This window comes from Zosterops lateralis (genome assembly GCF_965231275.1).
Source record: "Zosterops lateralis genome assembly, chromosome: 1".
In the NCBI taxonomy this organism is placed as follows: Eukaryota; Metazoa; Chordata; class Aves; order Passeriformes; family Zosteropidae; genus Zosterops; species Zosterops lateralis.
Genome location: NC_139762.1, coordinates 21982921 through 22007648, shown reverse-complemented (window position 1 = coordinate 22007648; position 24728 = coordinate 21982921). Strand labels below are relative to the sequence as shown.

At 40.8% G+C, this 24728-nt stretch overlaps 2 protein-coding genes across 6 annotated transcripts in view; one reads left to right on the top strand and one right to left on the bottom strand.

The window, feature by feature from the left end:
• Window positions 1–16837, top strand: part of PTER (phosphotriesterase related) — a 20788-nt gene extending 3951 nt beyond the window's left edge. For 2 of the 5 annotated variants that reach the window (XM_083884685.1, XM_083884682.1), the window contains exons 2-5: window positions 6707–7181; window positions 8906–9171; window positions 12552–12692; window positions 16008–16837. In XM_083884685.1, coding sequence (XP_083740811.1) covers window positions 6750–7181; window positions 8906–9171; window positions 12552–12692; window positions 16008–16218 — 1050 coding nt within the window. In that variant the 5' untranslated portion in view covers window positions 6707–6749 and the 3' untranslated portion in view covers window positions 16219–16837. Of the gene's footprint in view, window positions 1–523; window positions 766–6706; window positions 7182–8905; window positions 9172–12551; window positions 12693–16007 lie in introns of those variants that run through there. The other 3 variants (XM_083884684.1, XM_083884683.1, XM_083884681.1) reach the window with 3 other exon arrangements.
• On the bottom strand, window positions 16605–24728 carry C1QL3 (complement C1q like 3). The gene is made up of 2 exons (XM_083884727.1): window positions 24117–24728; window positions 16605–19678 (listed from the first exon to the last, which is right to left on the bottom strand). The coding sequence occupies exons 1-2, from the start codon at window positions 24702–24704 to the stop codon at window positions 19499–19501; spliced, it is 768 nt and encodes a 255-aa protein (XP_083740853.1). The 5' UTR covers window positions 24705–24728; the 3' UTR covers window positions 16605–19498.

Here is a 24728-nt window from a genome sequence, read left to right as displayed (position 1 = left end):
GGAGACTTTTTTCTACTTCTTGTCCTAGCAAGAAAGAGAGTATGTGCTTGTACCCCAGAACCCTTGAGAAGCAAATGTGAGTCCATTAAGTCCTAGGAATATGAATGTATGTATCAACATGCAGGACTTAGCCCATATTTGCATATAGCATAATGTGACTTCAGTTCTGATTTTTGGCCTAAAAACACTATGTGTGCATGTAAAATATAATTAATGTAATGTTTGACCCTGGAGGAGAATTTTTATCTGACCTTTTATCAGGAGTAATTTTGGAAGCTGCCCAAAATGAAAAATCCCCTGAAGTTCTTCTAAAGAGATGTTAATGAAAAAACACTTAGGGGTATGCTGGTCTCAGATCTCTCTGAGGAAGAGAAACTTCAATGTGACTTTGCTCAGAGAAGCCCAGATTTTGAGACTGTTATCTGCACAGAAATAAGGTAAAATAGAAGTCTGACTATTCTGGTCAGAACAGCTAAACTTTAACCAAATTGGAAAAAAATTGTGAGAAGTGACTTGGACTTTGCTTCTTGGGGCAAATCACACGTACTTGCTTTGATCCCCAAGGTTTCTCCACCCTGTGAGACTGGTACGAGGCACTGCACTTGTCCTGGTGTGACAGTTCAGCTGTAAGGAAGCAGTCTGATTTAGATAAGCCTGGCTAGAGCCAGAACAGGACCCTCAAACCATGCAAAGCTGGGAGGTCTAGTCTGCCATGAGCTAAGCCACGGAGGGAAGGTGCTGTATGAATTTTCTCTTTCCTTTCAGGTGAACATTTAAAAGCTTTGCTTCTCGCTTACCCAGCTCCTTATCCGAGTGTGCTTTTTGTAGGTCCTGTAGGCAGGGGGTCAATATATTGGCCTTTCCCATATGTGTACTAGTGTTTACATTTCTCTTAAAATTTAAGTGACTTTGCTTTTAGACTGTAGAACATTGACAGTACTACTAAAGCACTGTAGCTGCTGTGGAGTGTGTGTACCTGCATATTTTGGTGGGACTTCTCTTTATCATAGTTGGATTATATAAGGCTTGGCTAAAGCTCTCCTAATTATTTTTCATAGCACATACTGCAACCTTATATAAAGTCTTACTTTTAGTATTCCTTCTCACTTCTGTAGTGTAAAGGTTTTTGGTTGCTCAAACCATCTATAGAAAATTTAGGGAAAAGCAATATTTAGCATTTCTTTTAGCTAGCTTCTTAAGGAAATATGTTTTCGAATGATTTGGGGACCAGAGGTGGGTTACTGAAGGCCACAACATTAACCCACTATTCTGAGTATTTCTAGAATAGTGTGTTTCATGAAAAAATGTGGCAAGGTAGCGTAGATGATGCTTTTTAAATAACCCCCCCAAGAGTTCTCTAGGCTTTGAGTCTGTTGGCCAATTTCTACCCAGTCAAGAGTTTGGGCGTCTGAAATGGTGAGGTTTGTTATACATGCTGCGTGAAGATACAGCCACCCAAAGCTGGAAAGGGCAGGTGCCCCACGAAGGGAGGGAAGAGCTGCAGCATATACTCCTTTGGGGTTAGGGAGGAGTTTGTGTGAGAGAGAGGCAACATAAATGTTGCCTTCCTCTCTCATGAGGACTTCATTCAAGGCATGAAAAATCTCCTGTGTGACATCATTCCTTAGGACACAAAGCCTTGAGTTAGCTTGAAGTTCAGCAAATCATGGTGCTCTCATAACTCCATTTTGGGAGAGGAGAAAGACTAATGCCACTTCTGACTAATGTCAATTCTGAAGACAGGAAAGAACATTTATGACTTCTAATTAAAATAATCTGTCACCTTCAGAGCAGAATACCTGCAATTTCTACAGGAGAGACTGGAGTTTTCCCAGAAACCTCAGTTTTTTCACTACTTCCACTCATTTTCAAATTCTATTTCTTGGGCAGAATAATGCAAAAGCAATATAAGATGTGTTCCTATCTTGTGTAATACAAATTAGTGATGGTGTGAGAGTGCCTGTGTAGGAGTACAGTGTCATAGGTCCTTGACACCTTTGCGGTGACTGGTGCACAGGGAATTGCTGGACTAAATGACAGGTGAGTCTCCATCTGTCCTGGAGCAAATGCAAGTTCTGTCCTCCTGCTGCACTCAGCCACCCAGCTGTGGCAAGCTCAGCTCCACAGCCCCTGTTGCTGTGCTTCCTTGACAACATGCATGAGCAAAAAAGCCATGCTTACTGAAATCTGTGTCTCAGGGAGTGCTGGGTTTCAGGCATCTTTGCATCGTAATTAGCACTTGTGAATATATTTTTGAAGAAGGTAAAGTAGTTCTGGCATCCATCCATTTGAGAGGTTAGAAAGCTTGCTTGTCTGGTGGGGAAAAGGAAGAACTGTGTGGGCAGTATTGAGTTCCTTCCTTTCTGTAAACCTCTACAGGCTTGGCAGAAACATGAGGGAAGAGAAAAATAAGTTAATTTTTTTTATTCTTCCTGACATAGTCTACACGTGTTCTCTTACTCTCTGTCTCTCCTCTTCCTTTGTCTTGCTAACTTTTTCCCTTGTCACAAGATGTTTACATATGGGGAACGGTGAGATGACACAGCATAGACTAACTAATAGTAATTTCCTACAGATGTGTCACATATTTCTAATTAGTGGGTTTCCCATACTCTGTAGGGGTTGCTCAAACTAGAATTGAATATTGAAAACATTCCCTCCATCTGTAAATACATAATCAGCCTCTGCTATGTCACATTTTCCACGGCCGTGTGGTTATAAAGGAAAGACCCACTTAAAATGCTCTTGATGCAGCCAGGGCAGCCCTTGTTTCTAAATGGCAGCTGTGTTTAACTTTTTCTGGATACAATTAATACCCATTGAGCCATTCTTTTTGCTTTCTTTTGTAATTTTATGTCAGAGCAATCTGCATTTAATGTTGCTCTAATCTCACATTGTAATGTAATGGCAATGAAATGATTCTCACACCGGTCTACAGAGAATCTGTGCTAATGCCATTAAAATGTGCTTACCGAATCAAAACAAATGCAGAATTAGCATATGGAAACTGTGTTTATGTGATTATAATGTTTCAGCAATATGAGATTACTGTAGGAAGCAACTAATCCAAACCTAGAGGGACTTCCCATTACAAGGCCATTAAAATGACACAATGACTGAAGTGCACGTTTCAGATGGGAAAAGGGAAAACATAAATCTTGTCATCAGTATTCAGGCAAAACATCTATTGAACTCAGTGGATTTTTTTACCAGAGTCAGGAATGCAGCACCATGACCTTTTTACTAGCAAGTCTTCTTTCTCTTAACAATACCTCTAGGAAAAATATTTACTCCACCAGGATTTGATAGGTGGTTAATGGTGAGAGTCGTATTTTATGTACCATGGTGGTTATAAAGATTTGTCCAGAGTTTATTTAAAAAATGATAAGGTAATGTTTCATGGCTTTTGTGAAATAATACAAGTTTTGGTTATATCTTAAAGCAATTTTCTTATTTTTTAGTCTGAATTTGTAGTTTTCAGGAAATATAATTTATTTCTCTCTTTATACAGCATCCAGAGCTGAGAAGTCTTGATCTGTACAGGAGCTCCTTGGCAATACCACCACATAAATTAGCGATTTTCAAAACCAAAATAGCTGTTATTGCCAGATATGAACCTACTTATTTATCTTATGTTGTAGGAATCAGCACATTTTCCCATCCCCTCAAACTGGGTTAAGATTATGAAATATAATTCACATATGCTATGTAGAACCATTTGAAATATATTTGTCTTGTCCTGAATTGTTTCTTGGCTTGCTCCTTAGTCCATGGAAGGAGGATAACATTACAAAAAGTGACTTGTCCAGTCCTATTACAGGCATTCAGAACAAGCTGGATGAATTGCCTATAGATATGTCCTTCTGTCTCCGCTATGAAAATGGTCTAGATGATTGTTCTGAACTAGACATACATCATTTAAATGGTTAAATGAGGTGATATGAATGCAGTCCTTGGTGTACAAAAGAAGAAACTTTTTCAAAAAGTTCTGTGTAAAACATGGCATGCAGATTGTAAGTAAACCACACAAACAGTGATTCCTGTAGTAACATATACATGCTTATTCCATTTAAGAGCTATTTGCCCCTAAAATCTGCTTTAAAAATGCACAGTTCTTATTCCATCAAGTGAATTTGAATAGGAATAATGTATCATAGCATAATCTGGGCAGGATTTTATGTAAATGACAGTAGGGAAGATACCAGGATAGTGGTTTCAAAAATAATTCCAGTCACAGGTTGTTGACTGTCTTTACTTTTATAGTTCTTTTATTAAGAATGGTGGGTTTCTAAAACTCTGTTAGTAAGCAGGAACAGGCATTAATATTAATATATTTTTCATTAAGATAAAATTAGGCCTACTCTAAATGCTGTTTGTGTCAGTTTCCGTTTTTTGTAGTGTTTATATTTATAAAAATCCTTGGCCTCAGTCAACGGGTTCTGTAAATTCTGTATGTGAGCTGTAATCTGAAATCTAGAGTTTGAAAATCAACAGGTTGGTGTCTGCTACAAGAGAAAGCTGGCATAAGAACTGGTAATTGATTTGTGTCAAGTTTTATCAAAAGAAATTAAATACTTGTATATTTAATTGTATATAGGTATTTGCTAACTTAATAAATGGATTGGAAATTTGTCAGTGAACATGAGGACAGAGAAGTGTGAATCCACTGCAGAGGGTAATTATGACTCTGTGCTGTCAGGGTTTTACTCAATGCCAAAGTGTAGACATTTAACATTAAAAAAAAAAAAAAAAAAAAAAAAAAAAAAAAAAAGGGGGGGGGGGCAAGAAAAAAAGCAGAGCTAATGCTTAGAATTATGTCAGTTGCTTTGCTGTTGTTGCATATAAGTTGTGCATATAGGAATGACTCAGATCACTGAACTATCTCCAGAATAGTGGGTTGCTCTATATAGAGCACCAGCCTTCTTCAAGGATGGAATTAATGACTGCTTAATTGAATTGCAGTTAGCAGCGGTTTCTGACTAAAACAGGTATTTTGCTTTTAATTATTTGCTCAAGAACAATATTTTCTGAAATCATGCAGTTCTTAATTTGTTTGGAAGAAAAATAAATCATCCTATTAATCAGCCAGCAGTCTGTTCTATGAGAGTAATTGCTCTTCTACCTTCTCAAACAAGTCAACATGCTAGTTCAGGAACAAAACTCTTAAAAGAACAGTTCTTCCTAAGTCTGCTTTTATATAAGGCAAGTAAACATAGTCATTCATTTCTCTTTTTTATGGATGGCCAACTCTTCATATTACAATGAGCACCAGCACTACAGACTTCAGTGGGCAGGTAATAGCCTTTTCCAGGGGCTGGGTCACTTTTGTGCATTGGTGACTGACAGTGACTGCTTCTCATGAGATCAAAGTATCCCCAAAGAGATCTTGATGTTCCTGTGCCCTTTGATATGTAGAGTTCAGTGCCCTTCAGATTTCAGTTTTTCTGTCATCTGGTAGATTAACTTTAGCAGTTAAAAGGAGAATGTCCTCTGAGGGCTTTACCAGTAACAAACCCATGTTTATGACATTATTCACTAAAAGGGAGGCAGAAATGGGGAGGACTTCTCTCTTTAATCAATAATGCATGCTCTAGTTAGTCCTTTCCTCTGGACATGATTAAACATGTATTTTGTTTCATAACTGATGATTTTGGTTGACTAGGGATTTTAGCTATATATCCTCAAGCCTTTGTGACTAGCATCTGGAAGATCTATCATGAACTGGTTAGTCAGGACTACCCCCACTCCCAAAAGGAAAAAAAAAAACCAAAATCCCAATGGGGAGAGCTGCAGTTAATTCTAACCTGCAGTAGAATTAAGCCAAACTGGTGCAGGGCCTTTGACATGAACCATGCAGACTGTAGCCTCAGTGTTTGTCACTGCTTGTTTGAAGTTTTGAAAAGTAACATTGTTTCATTGATGTTAAAGATGAATTAAAAAGTGTCTGAGATGCTGAGCCACATATAAATTGTTAGATTAAGGTCTGTTATTAACTGGTAAAATATTTGCCCGCTGAAGCACTCTGGCTTCTCCACTGCTGTTTGTGGGCCTTGCTGTATCATTGGTGGCTGTTGTCAGCCTTAGAGGAGTGGTCCTGGGCTGTTCCAGACCTCCAGAAAGCAGCTGGTAGGAGAACCTGAGCTCTGCTGAAGCCAGAGGAGCAGATTGTCACCCCCACCCCTGCATTTCACATAGAGAGGGGCAGACAAGGTGCCCAAACGCAGACAGCTTCCTCGCCATGTGAGAGGGACACTGAGTCTGACACCAGGAGGCCAGAGATAAGTATACTGAACATACCAGTAAGGAATATTCAGCCTTGTTGCCAAATGTGTTCATCTGGTGACTGAAGCTTACAAAATTTGACAGCTGCTGAACAGCAAAGAATCCTAAATGAACATACAGTGGTTTTATTAAATAGGAAACATTTATCTTAATGTGATACTGACTGCAGCACAATAAATGCTGACAATTGCCTTGTACTGGAATGTGATGTGTTTATGTTGCTGGAGTACTGACACAAGCAGAGTTGGGTAAAAAAAAAGGCCTTGTTTTCATATTGACCACCCTGCTGCAAACAGCTTTGGAAATCTCTCAGCAAACACACACAGAGTGTAGGTACATGTGCAAGAGGGTGGAGGGATTTCAGCAATTGCCTGAGAAAAATGCTGCTCTTTCTGAAATGATTTTGTTTCCTTTTCTTTCCCAGATTCCTTTAGGATTTGATTTTTTTTCCCCTTCATTAAAGAAAAATGCCTTCTTTGAGCGGAAAAGTGCAGACTGTCTTGGGCCCTGTGGAGCCAGACAGTCTTGGCTACACATTGACTCATGAACACTTGACTATGAACTACAGCAGCTGCTTTTGTCCACCTTCTCCAGGCCAAGAGCCTTTGTCTAATGGGCCCATTGAGATGAAGAACTTGTTTTGGATTAAGCAAAATCCCTACAGCCATAAAGAAAACCTTCTCTTGTATCAGGAAACAGACGCTGTGAGGGAGGAGCTGCTGCATTTTAAAGCAGCAGGTGGTGGGACAATTGTGGAAAACACAACTACAGGAATTGGTCGGGATGTGAATACTTTGAAGAAACTTGCTGAAGAAACTGGAGTTCATATTATTGCTGGTGCTGGGTTTTATGTTGATTCTACTCATTCTGCTCAAACACAGGCCATGACAGTGGAGCAGGTAAGTCTTAATCATTGCTGCAGTGCCTCTGTCCTATGAATTATCCCTGGGTAAGCCAAGGTTGGAGAGAAATTCCAGTAAAATAGATGAAATACAGAGGTGCTCAGCGTAGAAAACGGGAACAGCACTACTGCTTGTGTGTAATAACTGGAGCAGCACTGCTTTCTTGTGCTTGGGTTACCTGTCAGAATTTCCAGTTCTTAAGTTCCATTTTCTCTGAGGGATTTGTTACAATGCAACAGTAAAAGGAAAATACAGTATTTCCTGTGTGGACATTTGGTACACCACCAATTATCTTGAGGTTTTTACTGTTTTTTAAGGAAGGAGTTTATCCTTGCTACCTCTTTTGTCACTTTTTCTGGCTAATTGCTTCCCAATGAGTTTACCCAGTATTCTTGTAAATAGCATAAATAAGTGCAGTATTTATAGGACAATTATAAATCACTCTGCTCAGGCTATGTGTTATAGCTGTCTTCTCTTATCATTTGTCCAGGCATTTCAGGGCATAGTCTACATGAGCCGGTTTGTATGGTGACTAAGACAACGCATTAATAATAACTGAGGTCCCCAGATATTCTTGTAGTAATAAGTAGTCATCTTTTATTAAGAAAATGTGGTGATGAGGAGAAGAGGGAATGGAACTCTCCAAGGTAGGAGGCTGTGAATGTGTATGAATAGAGCTGACTTTTTTTAAAAAAAAGTCTGTCGCCGTTTACAAATTAGTTAAATTAATTTTAAAAATCAATGGTCAAAACTTGAGTAGTGCTGCCAACAAAACTGGATCTAAGCTGGCCCAAACTGTACATAAGAGTACTGCTTTTCCTAAATGTTCTTCCATTGCTTGAAATACAAATAAATACAAATAGCATAAACACAAATAGATTTCTCAAGGCAAAGGTTTCCCTTCTGTGTTTGGCAGACTGATGGAGACCCAGAGATTTCCTTCCTGTACTAAGCACTTAGAAGGTAGGCCATCATCAGTGTCATGTTGTGCTCTCAATTCTGAATGTATGCTCAGGATATGTGGCCTATTCTGGGAAAAAAAACCCTAAAAATTTTCTAACAAAGTAGTTTTATTAAGAGATTCTGATGGTTTTTGTCCATGAATGCTGTAAAGCATGGTTAATTTTGATCCTTTAAATTTGTCAGCTGAGCTTTGTTTTTTGTAGTTCTGCAGTCAGTAGAGCTCCTGTTGTTTTACATTGGCATTCCCATAAGCAGGTTTTGCCTTAAATTTGGCTCTTGAGGATGCTTGCCAGAGTTTCTCCCTTCTCTATCTGAATGACAAGGTTTGCTTATTCTCTGATCTCTTGTTTTGCAGAAATTACATTGCATTGTGTCTGGAGACAATTCAGGAATGGAAGACAAAGGTTTTGGAATAAACTAACCTTTTTTGTTGTTTTTAAAGAAAACCTAATGTCTGCCTAAATCAGAGTTCAAATTACATGCAGACCAGCTCTTTTGGCAAACCTGGACAAATATGTGACTGGATACTGTTAAATTGATTTGCTTTTGTGTTTGTTTTGGTCTTAGTGAATGGCTAGCATAACATTAGTTGACAGAAACCAGATTTTAACTGCAGTGTTTTCACACACCCAGCTGTTAATTAAATAAGTTCAGAAAGTCCTTGGGAGTGTAACTAGCCCAGCGTCCATAGGCCAAATCTGATGCTATTTAACACAAATAGTAACAATAACCAAAAATCTGATTTTTCTGTTCTCTAGCTGACAGAGATTATTGTCGATGAGGTACTCAAAGGAGCAGATGGGACTAATATCAAATGTGGTGTGGTGGGAGAAATAGGATGTTCCTGGCCTTTGACTCCGAGTGAACAGAGAGTGCTTCAGGCAACAGCAGAGGCTCAGTCACAGCTTGGGTGCCCTGTTATCATCCATCCTGGCAGGAACAGTGACTCCCCTTTCCAGATTATCCGCATTCTGCAGGAAGCTGGGGCTGATGCTTCAAAGACAGTCATGTCTCACCTTGACAGGTAAGGAGAATATTCTGCTGTGCTTCCTGCAGTGTTGCCACAACTCACTGCGGTTTTGCAGAACTACACTGGGAAAAATTGACATAGAATGTTATCCTCAAGTTTACTGACTTAAGTGCTTATATAGAGCTTGATCTACCTCCAGCACTTCAGTCGGGATCAGCTTTTAGATTCACATTGATAAGAGATTTTGGTATTTTAAATGCTGTCTTTGAAAGCCTGATGGAGGAATTAGGAATAACCGTAGCCAGATTTAAAAAACGGGAATCCTATTCATTTGTATCCATGCACAAATCCCTGTATTTACAAAGCACTGGACACTGAACAGCTCTCACTAAGCTGGCTGGAAGTTGCTGGGCTTCCAGTGTTTTTGAAAACTGGGTCACTCTTAATGGCCTTTCCAAAATCTCAGAGAAGCTAATGGAGATTTCCTTGATTTGGCTGGAGTCTGGATCAAAGCAAAAGGCAGATTTTTAATATTCTACTACCAGACAGAGGAAATACTGCTTAAAAAGAAAATAGTTGGATTTTGGATAGTTCGTAGCATAGACCAGATAGTTAACTTCTAGTTTCCTTGAGAACAAAAGCCAGGGGTTCCACATGAGGCATGGAGAGGAACTGGGATGCTTTTCTATCTCCAGCTTAGAAATACAGCCTTTATTACCAAATCAGTTTTGTATGACCTTGTGTTGCTCATGGTGAGCTGGAGTATGTCCAAGCATTGATTGCTTTGGCCAGTTGCTGAATAATGGAGACTATTTGTGGTCATATGATTCTCAGCAATTGGATTGTTTGCCCTTAGTGTGAATGTAATACAGGCAACAGCACTGTTCTCCAAATTTCTCATGGTTACAGGCTCTAAGAGCTTGCAAATTGAGCTACAGGTGTTTCTTATTCACACAGAGCTCCTTGTTTTACTTTAGGATTTTAGGAGCATAAAATTCATGCTATGAAAGTATATTTGAATATTTATAAATTACTTCCTTTTTGTATTTACCAGCATTCCACTGTTTCTATAGCTGTAGTTTTCACCTCTCTTTGAGGAAAAACTGATTACTTAAATGTTTTTATGAAAGAGGATGGAGCAAGCTGCAAGGTATCAATACTTATGTAGCCATTTTGATATAACATAAACATACAATTATAGCTTTTTACCTCTTATACACTGTTGTAAATTTTGAATTAAGTAATTAATTGATGGAAATTAAGCAATATAAGTACGAAAACAGAGGTGCAGTTTCAGTAACAGCTGCTGATGCACAATATGACATTTCCTTTTATCCTTTCTATCATTACTTTAACACATTCAGGTTGGCACTTGCTCTAACATAAACTACTGTGAAGTTTGGCTTTGCAATGTGCATTTAACATTTTAAGTCTCCTCCAGTAAGAAAAATTCACGTGGGAGCATTCCAGTCCCTTAAATGTGAGATAATTTTGTACATAGCTCCATATTTCATGTCTGCATTTCACATAGACAGAATGGTAGTTTTCCAGTGGATTTACAATTAAATGATAAAACTAAAATTCTAGCTAACATGTCTTGCAATTTAGCACCTTAGAACAAAAGGTAGCAGGTATCCATAGTGGAACCACGGTGTACTGAAAGACTGGAAGCAAAAGCTACTGAGCCTGGGCTTTAGCCATTTGTTAAGGGTTACGAAGGAGATCAGCATCTTGACTCAACTCACTTGAGTAACTTTTGTTAGAAGACTCACGGCAACTGTTACGAATTTGGGGCATGGTAATGGTTTGGTGTCTGTCCCTGTGGTATTTATGGCTGAGGTCCAAATTACAGGGTTCTTCACCTCCTTTTCCACGAACTCAAGGCTGTTCAGGGGCAATGTTGCCCAAACACCCAATTCCAGCTGAGAGATCAGCAATTTGAACTGGAAATTGTTGCTGTTGCTACATCATTGTGGCTCACAGTGGGACCCAGTGCCTGCGGAAACTAAGTTATCTGGCTCTTTGTTGGGATAGAACACCCAAAAGCATGACACTAACAATAATTTTCAAAAGAAACTGTTCTGGCTGTGATTTTGGAATAGATGGTTGGGTGGTTTTGCCACCTGCACAGGATTGACTGCTCTCGGTGATTGTGTCTCTGTGAACCGAGCAGGGCTGGATCTAAAATAATCTGTTCTTTTGCTCTGCACTTTGAAAACTCATTTGATGATAAATGTTCAGTCTCTGTAAACTGTAACATTTATTTTAAAATAACATTTTTTATTAATTACAGTTGGCAAGTCTTACACTCCTGCTGATGGCAGGCTTGTTTGAACATGGATTTTCTCTCTCTCAACCCATCTGTTCCTCCTACTTGATCTGTTGTTAGGTCATAATATTGAAATTGTGACGTCAGTCATTTCCATAGCAACAGACTGTAGTGTAATTGTATATGGTAAAACTGCTTTGTGACATCAATATCTGCAATAATAATAATAAAAAAACAACTAACAAACCACTGCCCTTTTGGTTAACTGTGCTGCTTTTGTGGAAATTTGGTTTCTTCTTAAAAAAAATTGTATAGTAGCTATAAAGATAAAATTGTATCGAGTGGTTTTGTTTTTCTATAGACAACATATAGACTTGGTAAAAATGGTTCAAAGAAAACCCAAAATATTCCAGAGAGCTCTTATTTCTGTTGCTGTTCTTTCTCAAATGAGTGAAAAGTGTTAGAAGCTTTGTTCCTTCACTTTTCAAATCTGCTGCAAAGCTCATGTCCCAGATACTCACAGTGCCACTATATATTTTGGTGAGAACATTTCCTTAAGGCATTCTGGCCAGATCCCAGTGCAAACAATGATATATTGCTGTTCTAATGGCAATCTAAAAACATCACTGTACAGAATAGAAACTAAAGACAAAATTGTATATTACTGGTGTGTGATGGATGAAACAAGTCCTGCATGAAGCTGTCTCCTGTAACTCTTTTGGGAAAGTAAATCCGTCTTGTGTAAGTAATCCATTGGGGTATTTTGTTTGTTTATTTTTTAATATCACTATGAACTAACCTCCTCCTTAAATGTCCTTCCTTGTTAGGTTGTCTGTTGAGAGGGTTAATGATATCAAAAGTGAGTAACTTTCCTGTTTCCATTTGAAGATTGTCGTAGAGGTTTTCATTATTTCATGGGGCAAGAGTTGGTTTGGTTTTGTTTTTTTAATGCATGAAATCCCAAATGAATGTAAGAAGGACAATGCTGTGTATCGTCTTAAATTGCATGTGTCAAAAGGGATCCTGTTTTTTAAATGGGTGAATTTAATCTTAGATTATTTGCTTTTTTTCCTTGCAAGCAGGAGATCACAAAATACTTGTCCTCATACCATAAGATGTCTTATTCCTGTTACAGTGCTGACTCTGTGTTATGTATGTTCTGCAGGACCATATTTGATAAAAAGAAACTTCTCGAATTTGCTAAGCTTGGATGTTACTTAGAGTATGACCTATTTGGTACAGAATTCCTTCATTACCAGTTCCATCCGGATATTGACATGCCAAACGACAATGAAAGAATTGCAAGGTATCTGCTCCCATGCAGTTTTAGTTATAGCATGGCCATTGATAAAAAAATATTATTTGAATAAGTAATATTTTACTTGTTTGAAGACCGTTACAGAGTGATTCTGCTTGTTGTTCAAAATTGTCTTCTATCATACTGAAATAATGCCGTTTTCCAGTGCTGTCACGCCACTAGAGCAGCATGTATCATTTCTTCTGTCTGAGAGGAAGATGCAGAAAATTAGTGTTGTAGGAAGTTACTTGAGAAGAAGATCAAGAGCTTTAACTTCATTCTCTATCCTAATTCCATGCTGATCTGGTCGAATTTGTACAGTATGTAAAAACTAAAAGGGTTAAAGTATTGCATTTATGTTAGGATTAAGTATTTCTGTTTGAAACATAATATTGGAAACTTAGTGCTGCTACCAAACATCATCTGAGCTTAAAATATCTCCTCATTGGTTTGCTAACCCAGCAAAACTCATTGGTTGTTTTGGATGGATTTGTCCTTCCATCCTGAAAAACTGCCTTTTTTCTTCCAAGCACTCTATCACCTTTCCTCCCCCTGTCCTTTTGCCCTTTCTGTGTTTTGAAGGATGTGATTCCTGTCTCCTCAGAGCTCCCATTCTCCTCACGCTTGCTCACAATGTGAAAATATTTGCCCCACTGGCAGGGTACCTCTTCCCTGCTTCTCATCAGCACCTGCAGTCTCAGCTCAGCTGCACAGCACATCTGTTGTGCTGTGCTAACACAAAGTTTTGCCAAGGAGATACATTCTGTACAGATACTGTCTGAGGGAAGGTAGGATGAACTGGGAATGGACACCTCACTCCTTCCACTCCATCTGGAGGTGTGATGCTGCCATGCTGTTTGTCCATAATATTTGTGAGCAGTGAAGTGGCAGGTGTCTGAGGGGTGGGTTGCCATCCTGCCTGTGTCTTTTTACCTTCCAGAGTCACAAACAGTTCTTCCACTCTCCTTGTTGAGAAAGATTTTGATTGCTGATCACTAATGAAGTAACTTCTGGCTTTCCCTTTAATCTCAGACATAGCTTCCCTCCCCCTCATTGTCAGATTAATCTTGAAACTAATCTATTTTCAAACTGTTATCTCCTGAGAAAGTGCTATAGTTATTCTTCCACCCTCCCAAGTGTTTGCTGCTGCTTTTCACACTAGAAACTGTTTTTCTCTTAACAGTGCTCTCAGTCTTGCACTCAGTATTTTAAACTGTTGCAAGGAATCCACAGTTTTCTCATCTAGAATGAGTAAAGTTGCTTTCTCTGCTGTGCTTCCTGCCCTCTCTTGTGCCATGGAAAATCAACATCTACAGAAACACTGGGGAATATATAGAGAGGACTAGACAAGGCCTTGGTTAACAAGCACATGTTCAACCATGGCAGAGTTTTCATTCCATCCGTATTTGCTCAGCCACCATTGTCTCTTCTGAAACTCTCTAGTGTCTGGGTATTTCTTGCAGCAGGCTGTTCTTAGGAGGAAAAGATGAAAGGTTTGTCTTATTGCACAGTGTGAGTATGTGTGTTTGAGTAATGTCAATGCATCCACAGTGGACTAAGGATGGCTGAGGTAATCTCGTTAGGGTTTTGTTTTGTCAAACAGCACCACAGAGGTAGAAATCAAACTGACCTCTAAATGAAAATACTGAATGGAAAATACTTGTTCACATTTTTTCTGTTCAAAACACAAACTTCTGTAGTCATAAGGTACCTACTTGACACAGTTTAGCTGTCTGTGTACTTCAGCAGTTTGGCTGCAGTCTTCTGCCAGTGCAAGCAAAACACTGACTTTTGTTCTGGGGCAGTTTGGAGTCAGAAGCAGGTACTAACTAAATATAGGAGAAAGAGCAAGAAAGAGCAATGGATACAGAATGGAAAGAACCATATGCCTTCCCAACCCATGAAATTAGTCCAGTATTAAAGGAGGTCATTCTGATAATATGTTTTGGTCAGCAAAAAACTTAGTCCCTCCAGTGCCATTGCTCTTACTTTCTGGTTGGCTTGTGGTCTCTCTGTATTTCAGGCTGGAGGAGATTCTTGTGATGTGTTAAAACTATGGCTTATGTAGTGTTGTGCTCTGTATGGCACAAGGAATGGTGGGTTTTTGAAAAACAGTAACATTTTACCAAATTCAATCCCATTTGTCTTCTTTCTGCTGCCCATGCTGATTAGATCCTTCTACATGTATCTCCTTGTAATTATTTGTAATAAAAAGCTGCCAGTAAGGGCTTTCAGATACAGTACAGATACAGTGGGTACTTGTAAGGCTAGTTTTTGTTTTCTTGCTGATCAAAGCATTGTCAGGAATGTAAGGAGCAGAATTTCACAGTGCTGGCAGGTGATGGAATTGGAGGCCTTCATGAGGAATGAGCACTTTCCAGGGCTGGTCTGTGAGTCCCTGTCACTTCAGTGCTGCAATCCTCTGCCAAACTAAATGGAAGCTTACTGAGAAACTTAACAGTCATGTAATACAGGAGTGTAGACATCCACATAATGTAAATGCTAAAAAATGAGCTGATCAAGGGAGTAAGGCTACCTGAATGAAAGATGGAAGAGAAGGACTTGTAGCAGTCCTGCTATAAAAGTGTGACCAGAAAGATTACTTCTTTTTCCAAGCTGACTTGTCATTTTGCCAAGGCTGTTTAGCTGCACTGCCATATTAATGGCTCTTATTTCCTGGCATGTGCTAGTGCTGGGCCATGCCAGTCTTATTTATCTTCTTTAATGGACATCTTTGAAATATGTTTTGATGATAACTGTCTGTCTGGAGTATGATACTGGCAACTTCAAATTTTTATTAACCTGCTTTGCTAAATGGGATTCAACCAAAGATGCGAAAGTATTTATGTAATTGGGCCAGGCTCCTTTAAAGACCTCTCACACGTAGAAGTCTGGTCATTAGCAAATGGAATGGGACTAGCTTTGTGACAGCAGCAGGAGGTAACCTGCTGAGAAGGAATTTATGTGGGAAATTATTATTTACTCATTTATATGAAACCTGTGTCCCGTGCATGGTGATGATGAAGTTCTTGAATTCCTTTGTGGACTTAATGGGTCTGGAAAGGCAAAGTCATATGCCAAAGGAAAGAGTTTTACTTCTCCATTTTGATATGTGTGGTGGTCTGTTTTCAGAGGTGGGGTATTTTTTCATGAAATAAAAAATGTATTTTATTTTCAGATAAATGTAAGGAGTATATCCTCTGAACACTTAAGTATTTTCTGTGTTATAATACAGACAAGTAATGTAAGAAATGTAAATCCTGGTGATGTCTGGGCTGCTGCAGTGAGAACTTTCACTGACAGGGATACTTCTAACTTTTGCAGGATTCGTATGCTGATTGATGAAGGCTATGAAGACAGAATTCTGATGGCTCATGATGTGCACACCAAGAACAGGTTGATGAAATATGGAGGTCATGGATATTCACATATCTTTAAAAATATAGTTCCTAAAATGCTAATTAGAGGCATATCCCAAGATAAAATTGATAAAATACTCCTAGCAAATCCAAAGCGGTGGTTGACTTTTAAGTAGGAATAATAAATAAATATGCCTGATTTAGAAGGAAGCTTGATAAAATTCAGATTTCAGTAGAGCAGTTGTTTAAAAAAAATCTGAAAATTATTAAGCAGATGCAAATAAACTGATTATAACTTTCTTTTTTAATTAGAACATCAAAATTGCGTACTGTCTGTACGTTTTTTCCCTTCTGAAAGTTTGCTCATGAATGATTTACTGAATATGAGCCCTACCTACAGAATCTTTTCAACTGAAATTTTAAAATAATTGTTTCAAAAGCATAATGTAATACTGTTACTGAATGTTATCACCAAACAACTTCTGAAGATGCGTCACCTGGACTTGGAAGGAAATTATGGTTTTCATTTAAATTTCCTGTCTCTAGGTACTGATTTTAATCCTTGTAATACTGTCAATCTTCTCATTATCCTCATTCTTTAAGTAATACTTGATGAAAGGTCTGGAACTTTTAATTAGCTTCCATAGACAAGAGAAGACAAGAGGAATCTCAAATAAATCTGAAAAGATAATATTTCTTTCTAGTTTAACAATTTACTTAATTGTAACTGAAAATGTAAAAAATACATGGAAAAATATATTTTTGAATAAAGGATTTTGATCACTTCTTAAACTATGTGCAGTATTGTTACAGATGTCTTTTTTCTAATTGTTAGTTTTTTATCATGAACTCGAAGTCTCACAGCAGTCATGTAAAGCTTGACACATACTAACTTCTTTTTTAAGGATGCAACACCATCACTCAATATATATTACATAATACAGTTTTAATGAGTTGTAATAGTTATAACAAAGGTTGTGATATAAGTCTTTACAAATCAGTATATCAAGATATGATGAAAAAGGAAGAAATGTTTGCCTTATATGTGGTTTTCACATAAAGTGTGTTCTTTGCTCTTGTCTAACTTTAACCAGGGCAGATGATTTATCCAAAAATGGTCTTATCCAATAGCCTGATTTCAGAAGCTTCTTCAAACTTGACCATGTATGTCTCATAGTATTGAGCTTTACCAATGAACACCGTAGTAAATGCACATTGCTGGTTGTGAATGATCTCTAGCTCTAGTTGCAGGACTGCTGGACACCACAAAGGGAATCTCTAGCTACACTGCCGTGGGAGTGCACTGGCCAGCAACAGCAACAGTGGAGCAAACAGACAAGTCAGGTACACATCTGTTATTAAAATAATTGCCTCGTAGAAATTAAACAGGAGTAACCACTACAATGTACAGATCTAGGCTGGCACTTTGTCATAAGGTAAAAGCATTCACCATCTGGTGAGATAATACACAAGCAGCTGGCAGCACGATGTCCCCTTGTAAACCCTGGATGAGTTTGCCTGGCGATCCTCTCAGTCAGCCTGGGCTCACTTGGCATTTGTTTTGAATTGGACGACTCAGAACAGAAGGAGTAACACGTTCTGTTTAAGAAAAGGTTCACTCATTCAAATGAGATTTTTAGAGATCTGTAAAATCTCTATCAGACTTTTGCTGAGTAGCCAGCACTGCAGAGCTTTTTTGTCAGTGGCAGACACTTGGGAAATTTTAGTGCAGATAAATCTAAGTTTGTATCCTTATTACATTAGACAAGGTTGCTTGCAACAGAGTGTATGAAATAGCAATGCTAGGGGTAGCCTCTATTACTCTTTAATGATTTAGAGAAATGTTACCTTGATTTTGCCAAAAGGTTAAAAATAACAAACTCTGCTAAATAAATGTAATAATCTTGCGGAAATTTAGGTTTAGAATGAAATCCACGAGTTTTAACCTGAGAGAAATAGCCTCCCAAAACCAAAATAAATAATAAATCCATTTTCTGAATAAAAAAATTCCATGGACATTACTGCTATGACTGATTTTAAAGCATTTTTATAACTATGTATCTGTGTTTAGTTTAATTCTCCAAGCCATTAATCCTCTATATGGATTAAGCATCTTTGATACTTTATATATCTATATCTATATGAATGAGAAAAATAGGTTTTAATACACACTTTTTTGCATGTAAATATCTGCTTCTTTCTTTGCATATGTGTTATCATTTTTGGTAATACGCTTCTTTGTGTCCATCTCGTAGGCACACCTTACCACAAACTGGTACTAGCTTCCATGGAAAAGGTCTCTGTGACAGCATTTTCTCATGTGTCAGATTTCCCACTCTTCCTTTATTGGAAAAATCCCACTAACTTAAGTGAGACAAGACACCTAAGACAATTAAGGTTTTGACCCATTATATTCTTATGAAATTCTAGTGGAACATCTGCTGTATATTAATCTGTAACTACCTTATTAAAAATAGAACCCAGGTACAGACTAAGTGCTAAAAGACTAATGAAGACTAATTGCTGCAAAGAAAACACTCTGCCTTAGTCTGATGGTGTGGATGCCAGACTTTCTAAATATTTACACAACTAACCATCAAGAATGGGCCTGTAATAATTGTCTAAATATATATTTACATGTATACAAATTAAAAGCTCTTTTTCACTAATAGCAATGAGAGTTTTGCCATTTGCTTTGGTGGAATCATGGGTATGGTCCAATAGAACAGTTTGTCAACTGTTAAATTTTTCAGGGAAAAATAGTGTTTCTTCTACCTTTCTTTTTCTTTTAGAGGACAGCTAAGGGAAAGACAAAATTTAAATAATTCCACTGGATTGATTTATGTTAAAAGTCTAATGTAAATCTACAGGAACATTGAGTTAAGGCTTGAAGCTTATTAGTTTTTAGTTTTAAGTGGCAGGGTAAGGAAAGTAGAAGGCAAACAATTTCTTTGCAGAGAGAAAGTATATTTTGATTACCTCTTCCTTTTATTGTAAAATCATTCCTCACCACACTATGAGTGGACTCCAAGCATCGTTAGCAGGTAAGTCACAAGAATCAAAGCTGAAGGATAAAGCAGCAAGATCATAACACATCAAAGTATCATATACACTGAAGAAATAACTCAGCTTCCTTAGGTGGGCCTTTCTTCCCTATAAAAATTTGATCTATGTAGAACTTTATTCACATGGACACTAACAATGAGAAAGTATTTGCTTTGGCGGAAGTGGATCGCACATCTGTTTAACTTGGTTTGTGGTTTTTTAACATAAGGTTTCTCTGTGTTGTACAGATGTGAATCAGGTAGCATTTGACTTTGTTTCCCCCGCTGCTGAGGTGTTCGGTGGTCACTCTCTGCTGGGGTGCTCATTTCATTGGCTTTTGCCACGCAAATCCATCGCTTAGAAGAGCAGGCTTCATTTCTCGATTGGTTTGGTGGGTCTTTTTACTCATTATCAGTCAGCATAAATAATAAATCCAGAAAATGTGCTGTATTTGTTGTTGTTTCCTCCATGTGCTTTTCCTCCATCTAATTTAATGTAAACTTCATCTCCTGGCTCCAAGTGAAGAACCACGCTGTTACTGGCATAGTCGTAGTTCTGATCAGCATCCTGAGCAATCGCACTAGCTCGCACCTACATAAAATACAGAACGACCGGTTAAGAAAACTCAGGCAATTTTTCCTGCCTGGTGAAATTAAAGCATATCCTCAAAGTTTTATTCAGCATGCATCAGTTGCCACTTTAAACATCTGGCAATGTATATTGTAGTTTATTCCTATGGCTATTGTTTATTTTCTCCTATTGTACTTCTGAAACTAAAACAATAGTATTCTCCTTTCTCAGTCATCTGATGAATACACAACTGTCTGATCTTCTGTAGATATCTGGAGCCTTTTAAAAAATATGTGTAAGAATAGCTGGAGTTAGGAGAACTGGATCTGATGGTTTGCCAATTTTACATTGGTGTAAATTTTGTATCAGTGAGACAAGTGACTGACACTGGTGAGGATCCACAGGGAGGCCCACAGGGAGCTCCCAAGATGGACTTTTTCCAGAGGCAGTTTATTGTCATACTAAGTAATAGGATCATGCTGCAAACAAGAATACAAGAAGTATACCCCCTCACACACACATGCACACAAGCAGTCTGGGCTTGAGAAAACTACTATTACCACATTTCAGTAAGCAAACATTTAATTTTACTGTGTTTTAAGAGATCCACTTTTGAAAAATCATAAGCAAGTCACTATTTGCTGTAAGAGGTTTTTGGAATTTAGAAGTCATTGAGGGCTTTTCATTTGCAACTTTCCCTTAAACATACTTTTTTCCCATTTCTCCCTTGGTAATCCACTACTGATTAAATCTGACATTTCTTGCAAACTGGAAGTAATCTGTAATTTCAAGATATATGTTAGTTTCCAGCAATGAACAGCCTGTGCCACTGTAACTCTCCAAATCATTTATATATAATTTGACTCTGTTTGGTAAAATATTTAAACATGGTTGTATGTGATTTATTTCAGTGTAACACGTCATCTGCTTGTTGCTTGTCTTTGTTCTAGCATAGTTACAGAGCAGTAAATGATTTAGTGGCATTGCAAATCTGAACTAAGTAATAATGCATGACTTGGCGTACTATATGTGGGATTTTTTCTGCTCTGAACTGAAAAAATAGGCCATAAGTCACAATTTTCCGTGGATTCCTTTCAAAGTTTACATGATAAATTTCCAAATTAAATTTTCATGTGATATGATTTCACATTAATATTGAAATGTTAAAAAGGAGGGGGTTCTTTTACCATGCAGGATCTTAGGGCATTATGCAGCTTAAAAATCACAGTAGGTGGAAATTCTTTATGCATCCTGTAAGAACAGTGGGAAAGGCTGCAAAGGCTTGCAGCGCTGTGACAGGCTGCAAATTTAAACTGATATGTGGCATGATGAAAAACCCCGGCTATTTCAGAACTTCTTGATCCTGACTTGCCTGGTATTGTTTACAGAGATGATCTATTTTACTAGTTTTCTAAACAGTAATTATTCTGAGTACTGGATGTTTTCTTTGGAATAGTGACTGGCAGGCCAAAGTTGAAAGTGCTGGGCCATTAACCCTCGAAAGACCTTCCAGAGAAGATAACGGACCGAGGTGGTTGCTGGCAGCGGAAATGGAAATGGCAAGTGGCAAATGGGGAGGAGTGAAAAGGCTACTGACAAGGTAGAAAAACATGCACAGAGAACTAGTATCTTGCATAATGGTGAGAGCAATGGTTTAAAGGACTTTTCAAATTCCCATTTACTTCCTAATGAAATGCTACTTTGTGGATTTGTATAAAATCTTGTGGAGGTAAGGGAGAATTCAAATTACTTCAGTGACTATCCTAAGGGAGTCAGCATGTAGACACTGGCTACAACAGCAATGGATATTTCATTTTTAAGATTCTACGTGATACATACTGGCTGAAAAAAAATATTCTGGGTATTGAAAATCTAGAAACCAAAATACAGATCTTATTGCCCTGTGTGCAGTAGCAAAGGTCCTGCATGCTATTCTTAGTGGGTTTACCTTCTTGCTTGGTTAGCCAGAGCAATTTCTTTTTAAAGCCTAGGAGAACAGTCTCAATTGAATTCTCCGTGAGTGTACTGCTGCAAGAGGGTAAATGTATCTCAAAATTAAAGCATTATGAGACAATACATTTCACAAGTTCCATGGAAGTTCTTTCATGAAGCTACACTCTCAGCCTGCACATACATACACCTAAGCTGTGTGACCTCAGCACTTCCCTGTTCAAGCTTGATAACCATTAAAGCAGACAATGTGGTAACACTGAGGACCTTGAGGTTCCACATATGTATTGCTTAGGAATGTCTTTTTTCTGTAAGTCATACAGTTTTCAATGTTTCAGCTTTTTTCATTGTTAGAGAACACTGGATTTATAATGTTGCCTTTGTCACTCCATTTAACTTCTTCCAAAATTTCTGAGCTTCCTTACATAAATATACATAAACCCTGTCACATCAGCATTTAGTGTTTCAGGTATAAATCATAATCATTGAGGCATTAAAACTATGGGTCGATTTAAAACCATTTATATGCAGGTATTTACCTAAATATCTTGTATATACAAGCATGTACAAATTTATACATGGAAGCCCTCTTTGGGTGGGTTTTTGTTCTTTCTTTGAATAACTGAGTTTAATTTGTCTCATGTCTGGCACTGGAAGTACCTATATTTGGAAATGGTTAGACCTCAGTTTCAATTGAATATTTGTAATTGGATGTTTATTTAAAACTGCTGCTATGTATTTATTTTTCAGGGTTTGGAAAATAATCACTCTACAACATTATAAATAGGGGTAAAAATAGATCAGTTCTTTAATTGTAAGTAAACTGTATTCCTGCAGTGAACAATATTGCTTTTGTAGGAAGATATCAAAGTGAATATAGTAGGAGGTACTTTGTTTTACTAGTCCTGGTTTATCTGCTGAGACAGTATTTATGGTAGACATTTTCTAATTTAATTAATTGCCGCTGATGTCCTCATTATTCTGTTTTCACAGTCCTTCTGAGGAGCCATAAACAAAAGGTTAAGTGGCATATCAGGTTAAATTTTCCTGGCCACTGCCGCTCCCGTGTGCGCTGAGCACAAAGGGCCGCCAGTGTGCCGTGCTCGGCGGGGGAGGAGACGCGCAAACGAAGGGGTTTTTCCGCGGCCGCCCGGCACGGCGGGGACACGAGGTCCGGTGTTCAGTCCTAAGGACACGGCGGGGAGCCGATCCATCCCCCAGCCTACCCCGCCGGAGGGCGAACATCCCGCAGAGAGCGGCAGCGCCGGCTCCGGGCTCCCCGAGCGGCCGGCCCGCCCTGCAGCCCCTGCGCGCCGGGACGGCTCGGGCTCTCCGGGACCTGTTGAGCCGCCGGTGCGCGGCGGGTGCCTCGCCCTCCCGCCGCACGGGGGGCCGGGGTACCGGCGGGAACGACTGGGCACCTCGCACTGTCCCCGGGCACCCAAAGCCTTGAGCGATGGCGGTGCCTCTAAGCGCCGTAGGAATTGGTGCCAGCCTAACCGTGTTCCTTAACTACGCAAGGAAGAGGCGCAAAATTGCGAAGGAGGGCTCCTCGGGGGCAGTGTAAAAGGAACAGCCCCTGCGAGCGCAGTGGCTATATTTATCCTAATTAAGAGGGATGATTCCTCTGTATTTCAGACGGCAGCATCGCAAGGCCTTTATTTATTTCCGATGTCTTCATCCTGCCCGGGGGATGCCGCCAGACTCGGGTCCTGCCCGGGCTCTCCGGATGGCCGGTGTGCCGCCTGGCATGGTTCGGCTGCCGGCGCTGGCCCGCCAAGGGCTCAAGGCGGCCCGTCTGCGGGCGCCGAGCTCGCCCTATTACCAGCTTTCCTGACAAGGAGAAGACTCGCTCCCCTCCGGGGGCTGAGCGTGTCAAACCCGGCGCTCCGCTGCGCGGGAGCCCCGTCCCGTCCCGTGGCTTCATTCCTCACACCCACCTCACCCTTTCCCCTCTTCTGAGCTCACCCACCGCCCCTGGCTCCCCTTTCTTGCCGGGGACTGTCTCCTCCCCGAGGGAGCCCCGGGCTCTGCTTGCCCGTCGGGGGCAGCGCTGTTCTCCACCCGCTCCCCGCCGCCGTCCCGGCAGAGCTGCGGGCAGCGCTCCGCGCCCGGGGCGGGCCGGGAGCCGCTCTGCTCTGCTCGGACAGCGGGCTGGGAGCGGCACCTGCAGCACCTGAGCGCCTCTCGCAGAGACCATTCACCCAGCAGCCCGGGCGGCCTCGGCTCTGCGCCGAGCACCGGGACCCTCGGGAGCCTTCGGGCACCCGGGGCGGAGCGGGGCGGCGCTCCCGCAGGTTCCCGGCCGGCTGCGGGGAGGCGGCCGCCGCTCCCCCTAGCCCCCTTCGCGTCGCCCGGGCTCTGGCTCCGCTCCCAGGGCGCGCACCCGCGCCGCCTCCAGCGGCCGCCCGGCTCCCCTTCCCCGCCCGCTTCCCGCCCTTCCCGCGCCGCTCCGCCCGCACAGCGCCCGCTGCCCTCCCGTCCCCGGCTGCCCCGGCGCGGCGCCCACCTGGTTGTTCTTGCAGAGGTCGGCCCACATGCTGGTGCCGTCGCCGCCCCTCATGAGCACATGGTAGGTGAAGAAGTAGATGCCGGGGATGGAGCAGGTGAACTTGCCGGTAGTGGGGTCGTAGTGGTTGCCGAGGTTGGTGACCACGTCGTCGAACTTGAGCACCTCGTAGCCCTCGTGCTGCCGCTTGAGGCCGGCGTAGAAGGCGATTTTGGGGACGGTGCTGTAGGTGGCGGCGCTGATCGCCCCCGCCGCGTTCAGCCCCGGCGCCCCGGGGGGCCCCGGCAGGCCCTGCCGCCCCGGCTCGCCCTTCTCACCCGGCGGCCCCACCGGGCCGGGCGGCCCCGGCTCCCCCGGCGGGCCGCGGGGCCCCGCTTTGCCCGGCCGGCCGGCCTCCCCCTTGGGCCCCTGGATGAAGGTGGGCAGGGACTGCATGAGCCCGCGGTCGGGCGTGGCCGCCGTGCTGGGCGCCTTGGTGCCGCCGTAGGGGTCGCAGACCATGCGGCAGGTGCCCAGCATCTCGTAGTGCGCCGAGGTGCCGGCCGAGCTGACCAGCACCGGGATGAGGATGACCAGCAGCAGCACCATCACCACCCCCAGCGCGCCGGCCGC

Excerpts from the sequence above, each read along its gene's own strand:
- C1QL3 (XM_083884727.1), bottom strand. The coding sequence starts at position 24,704 with ATGGTGCTGCTGCTGGTCATCCTCATCCCGGTGCTGGTCAGCTCGGCC. Across the intron at positions 19,679-24,116 it reads ACCTCTGCAAGAACAACCAG|GTGCGAGCTAGTGCGATTGC; the intron begins GTGGGCGCCGCG and ends TATTTTATGTAG.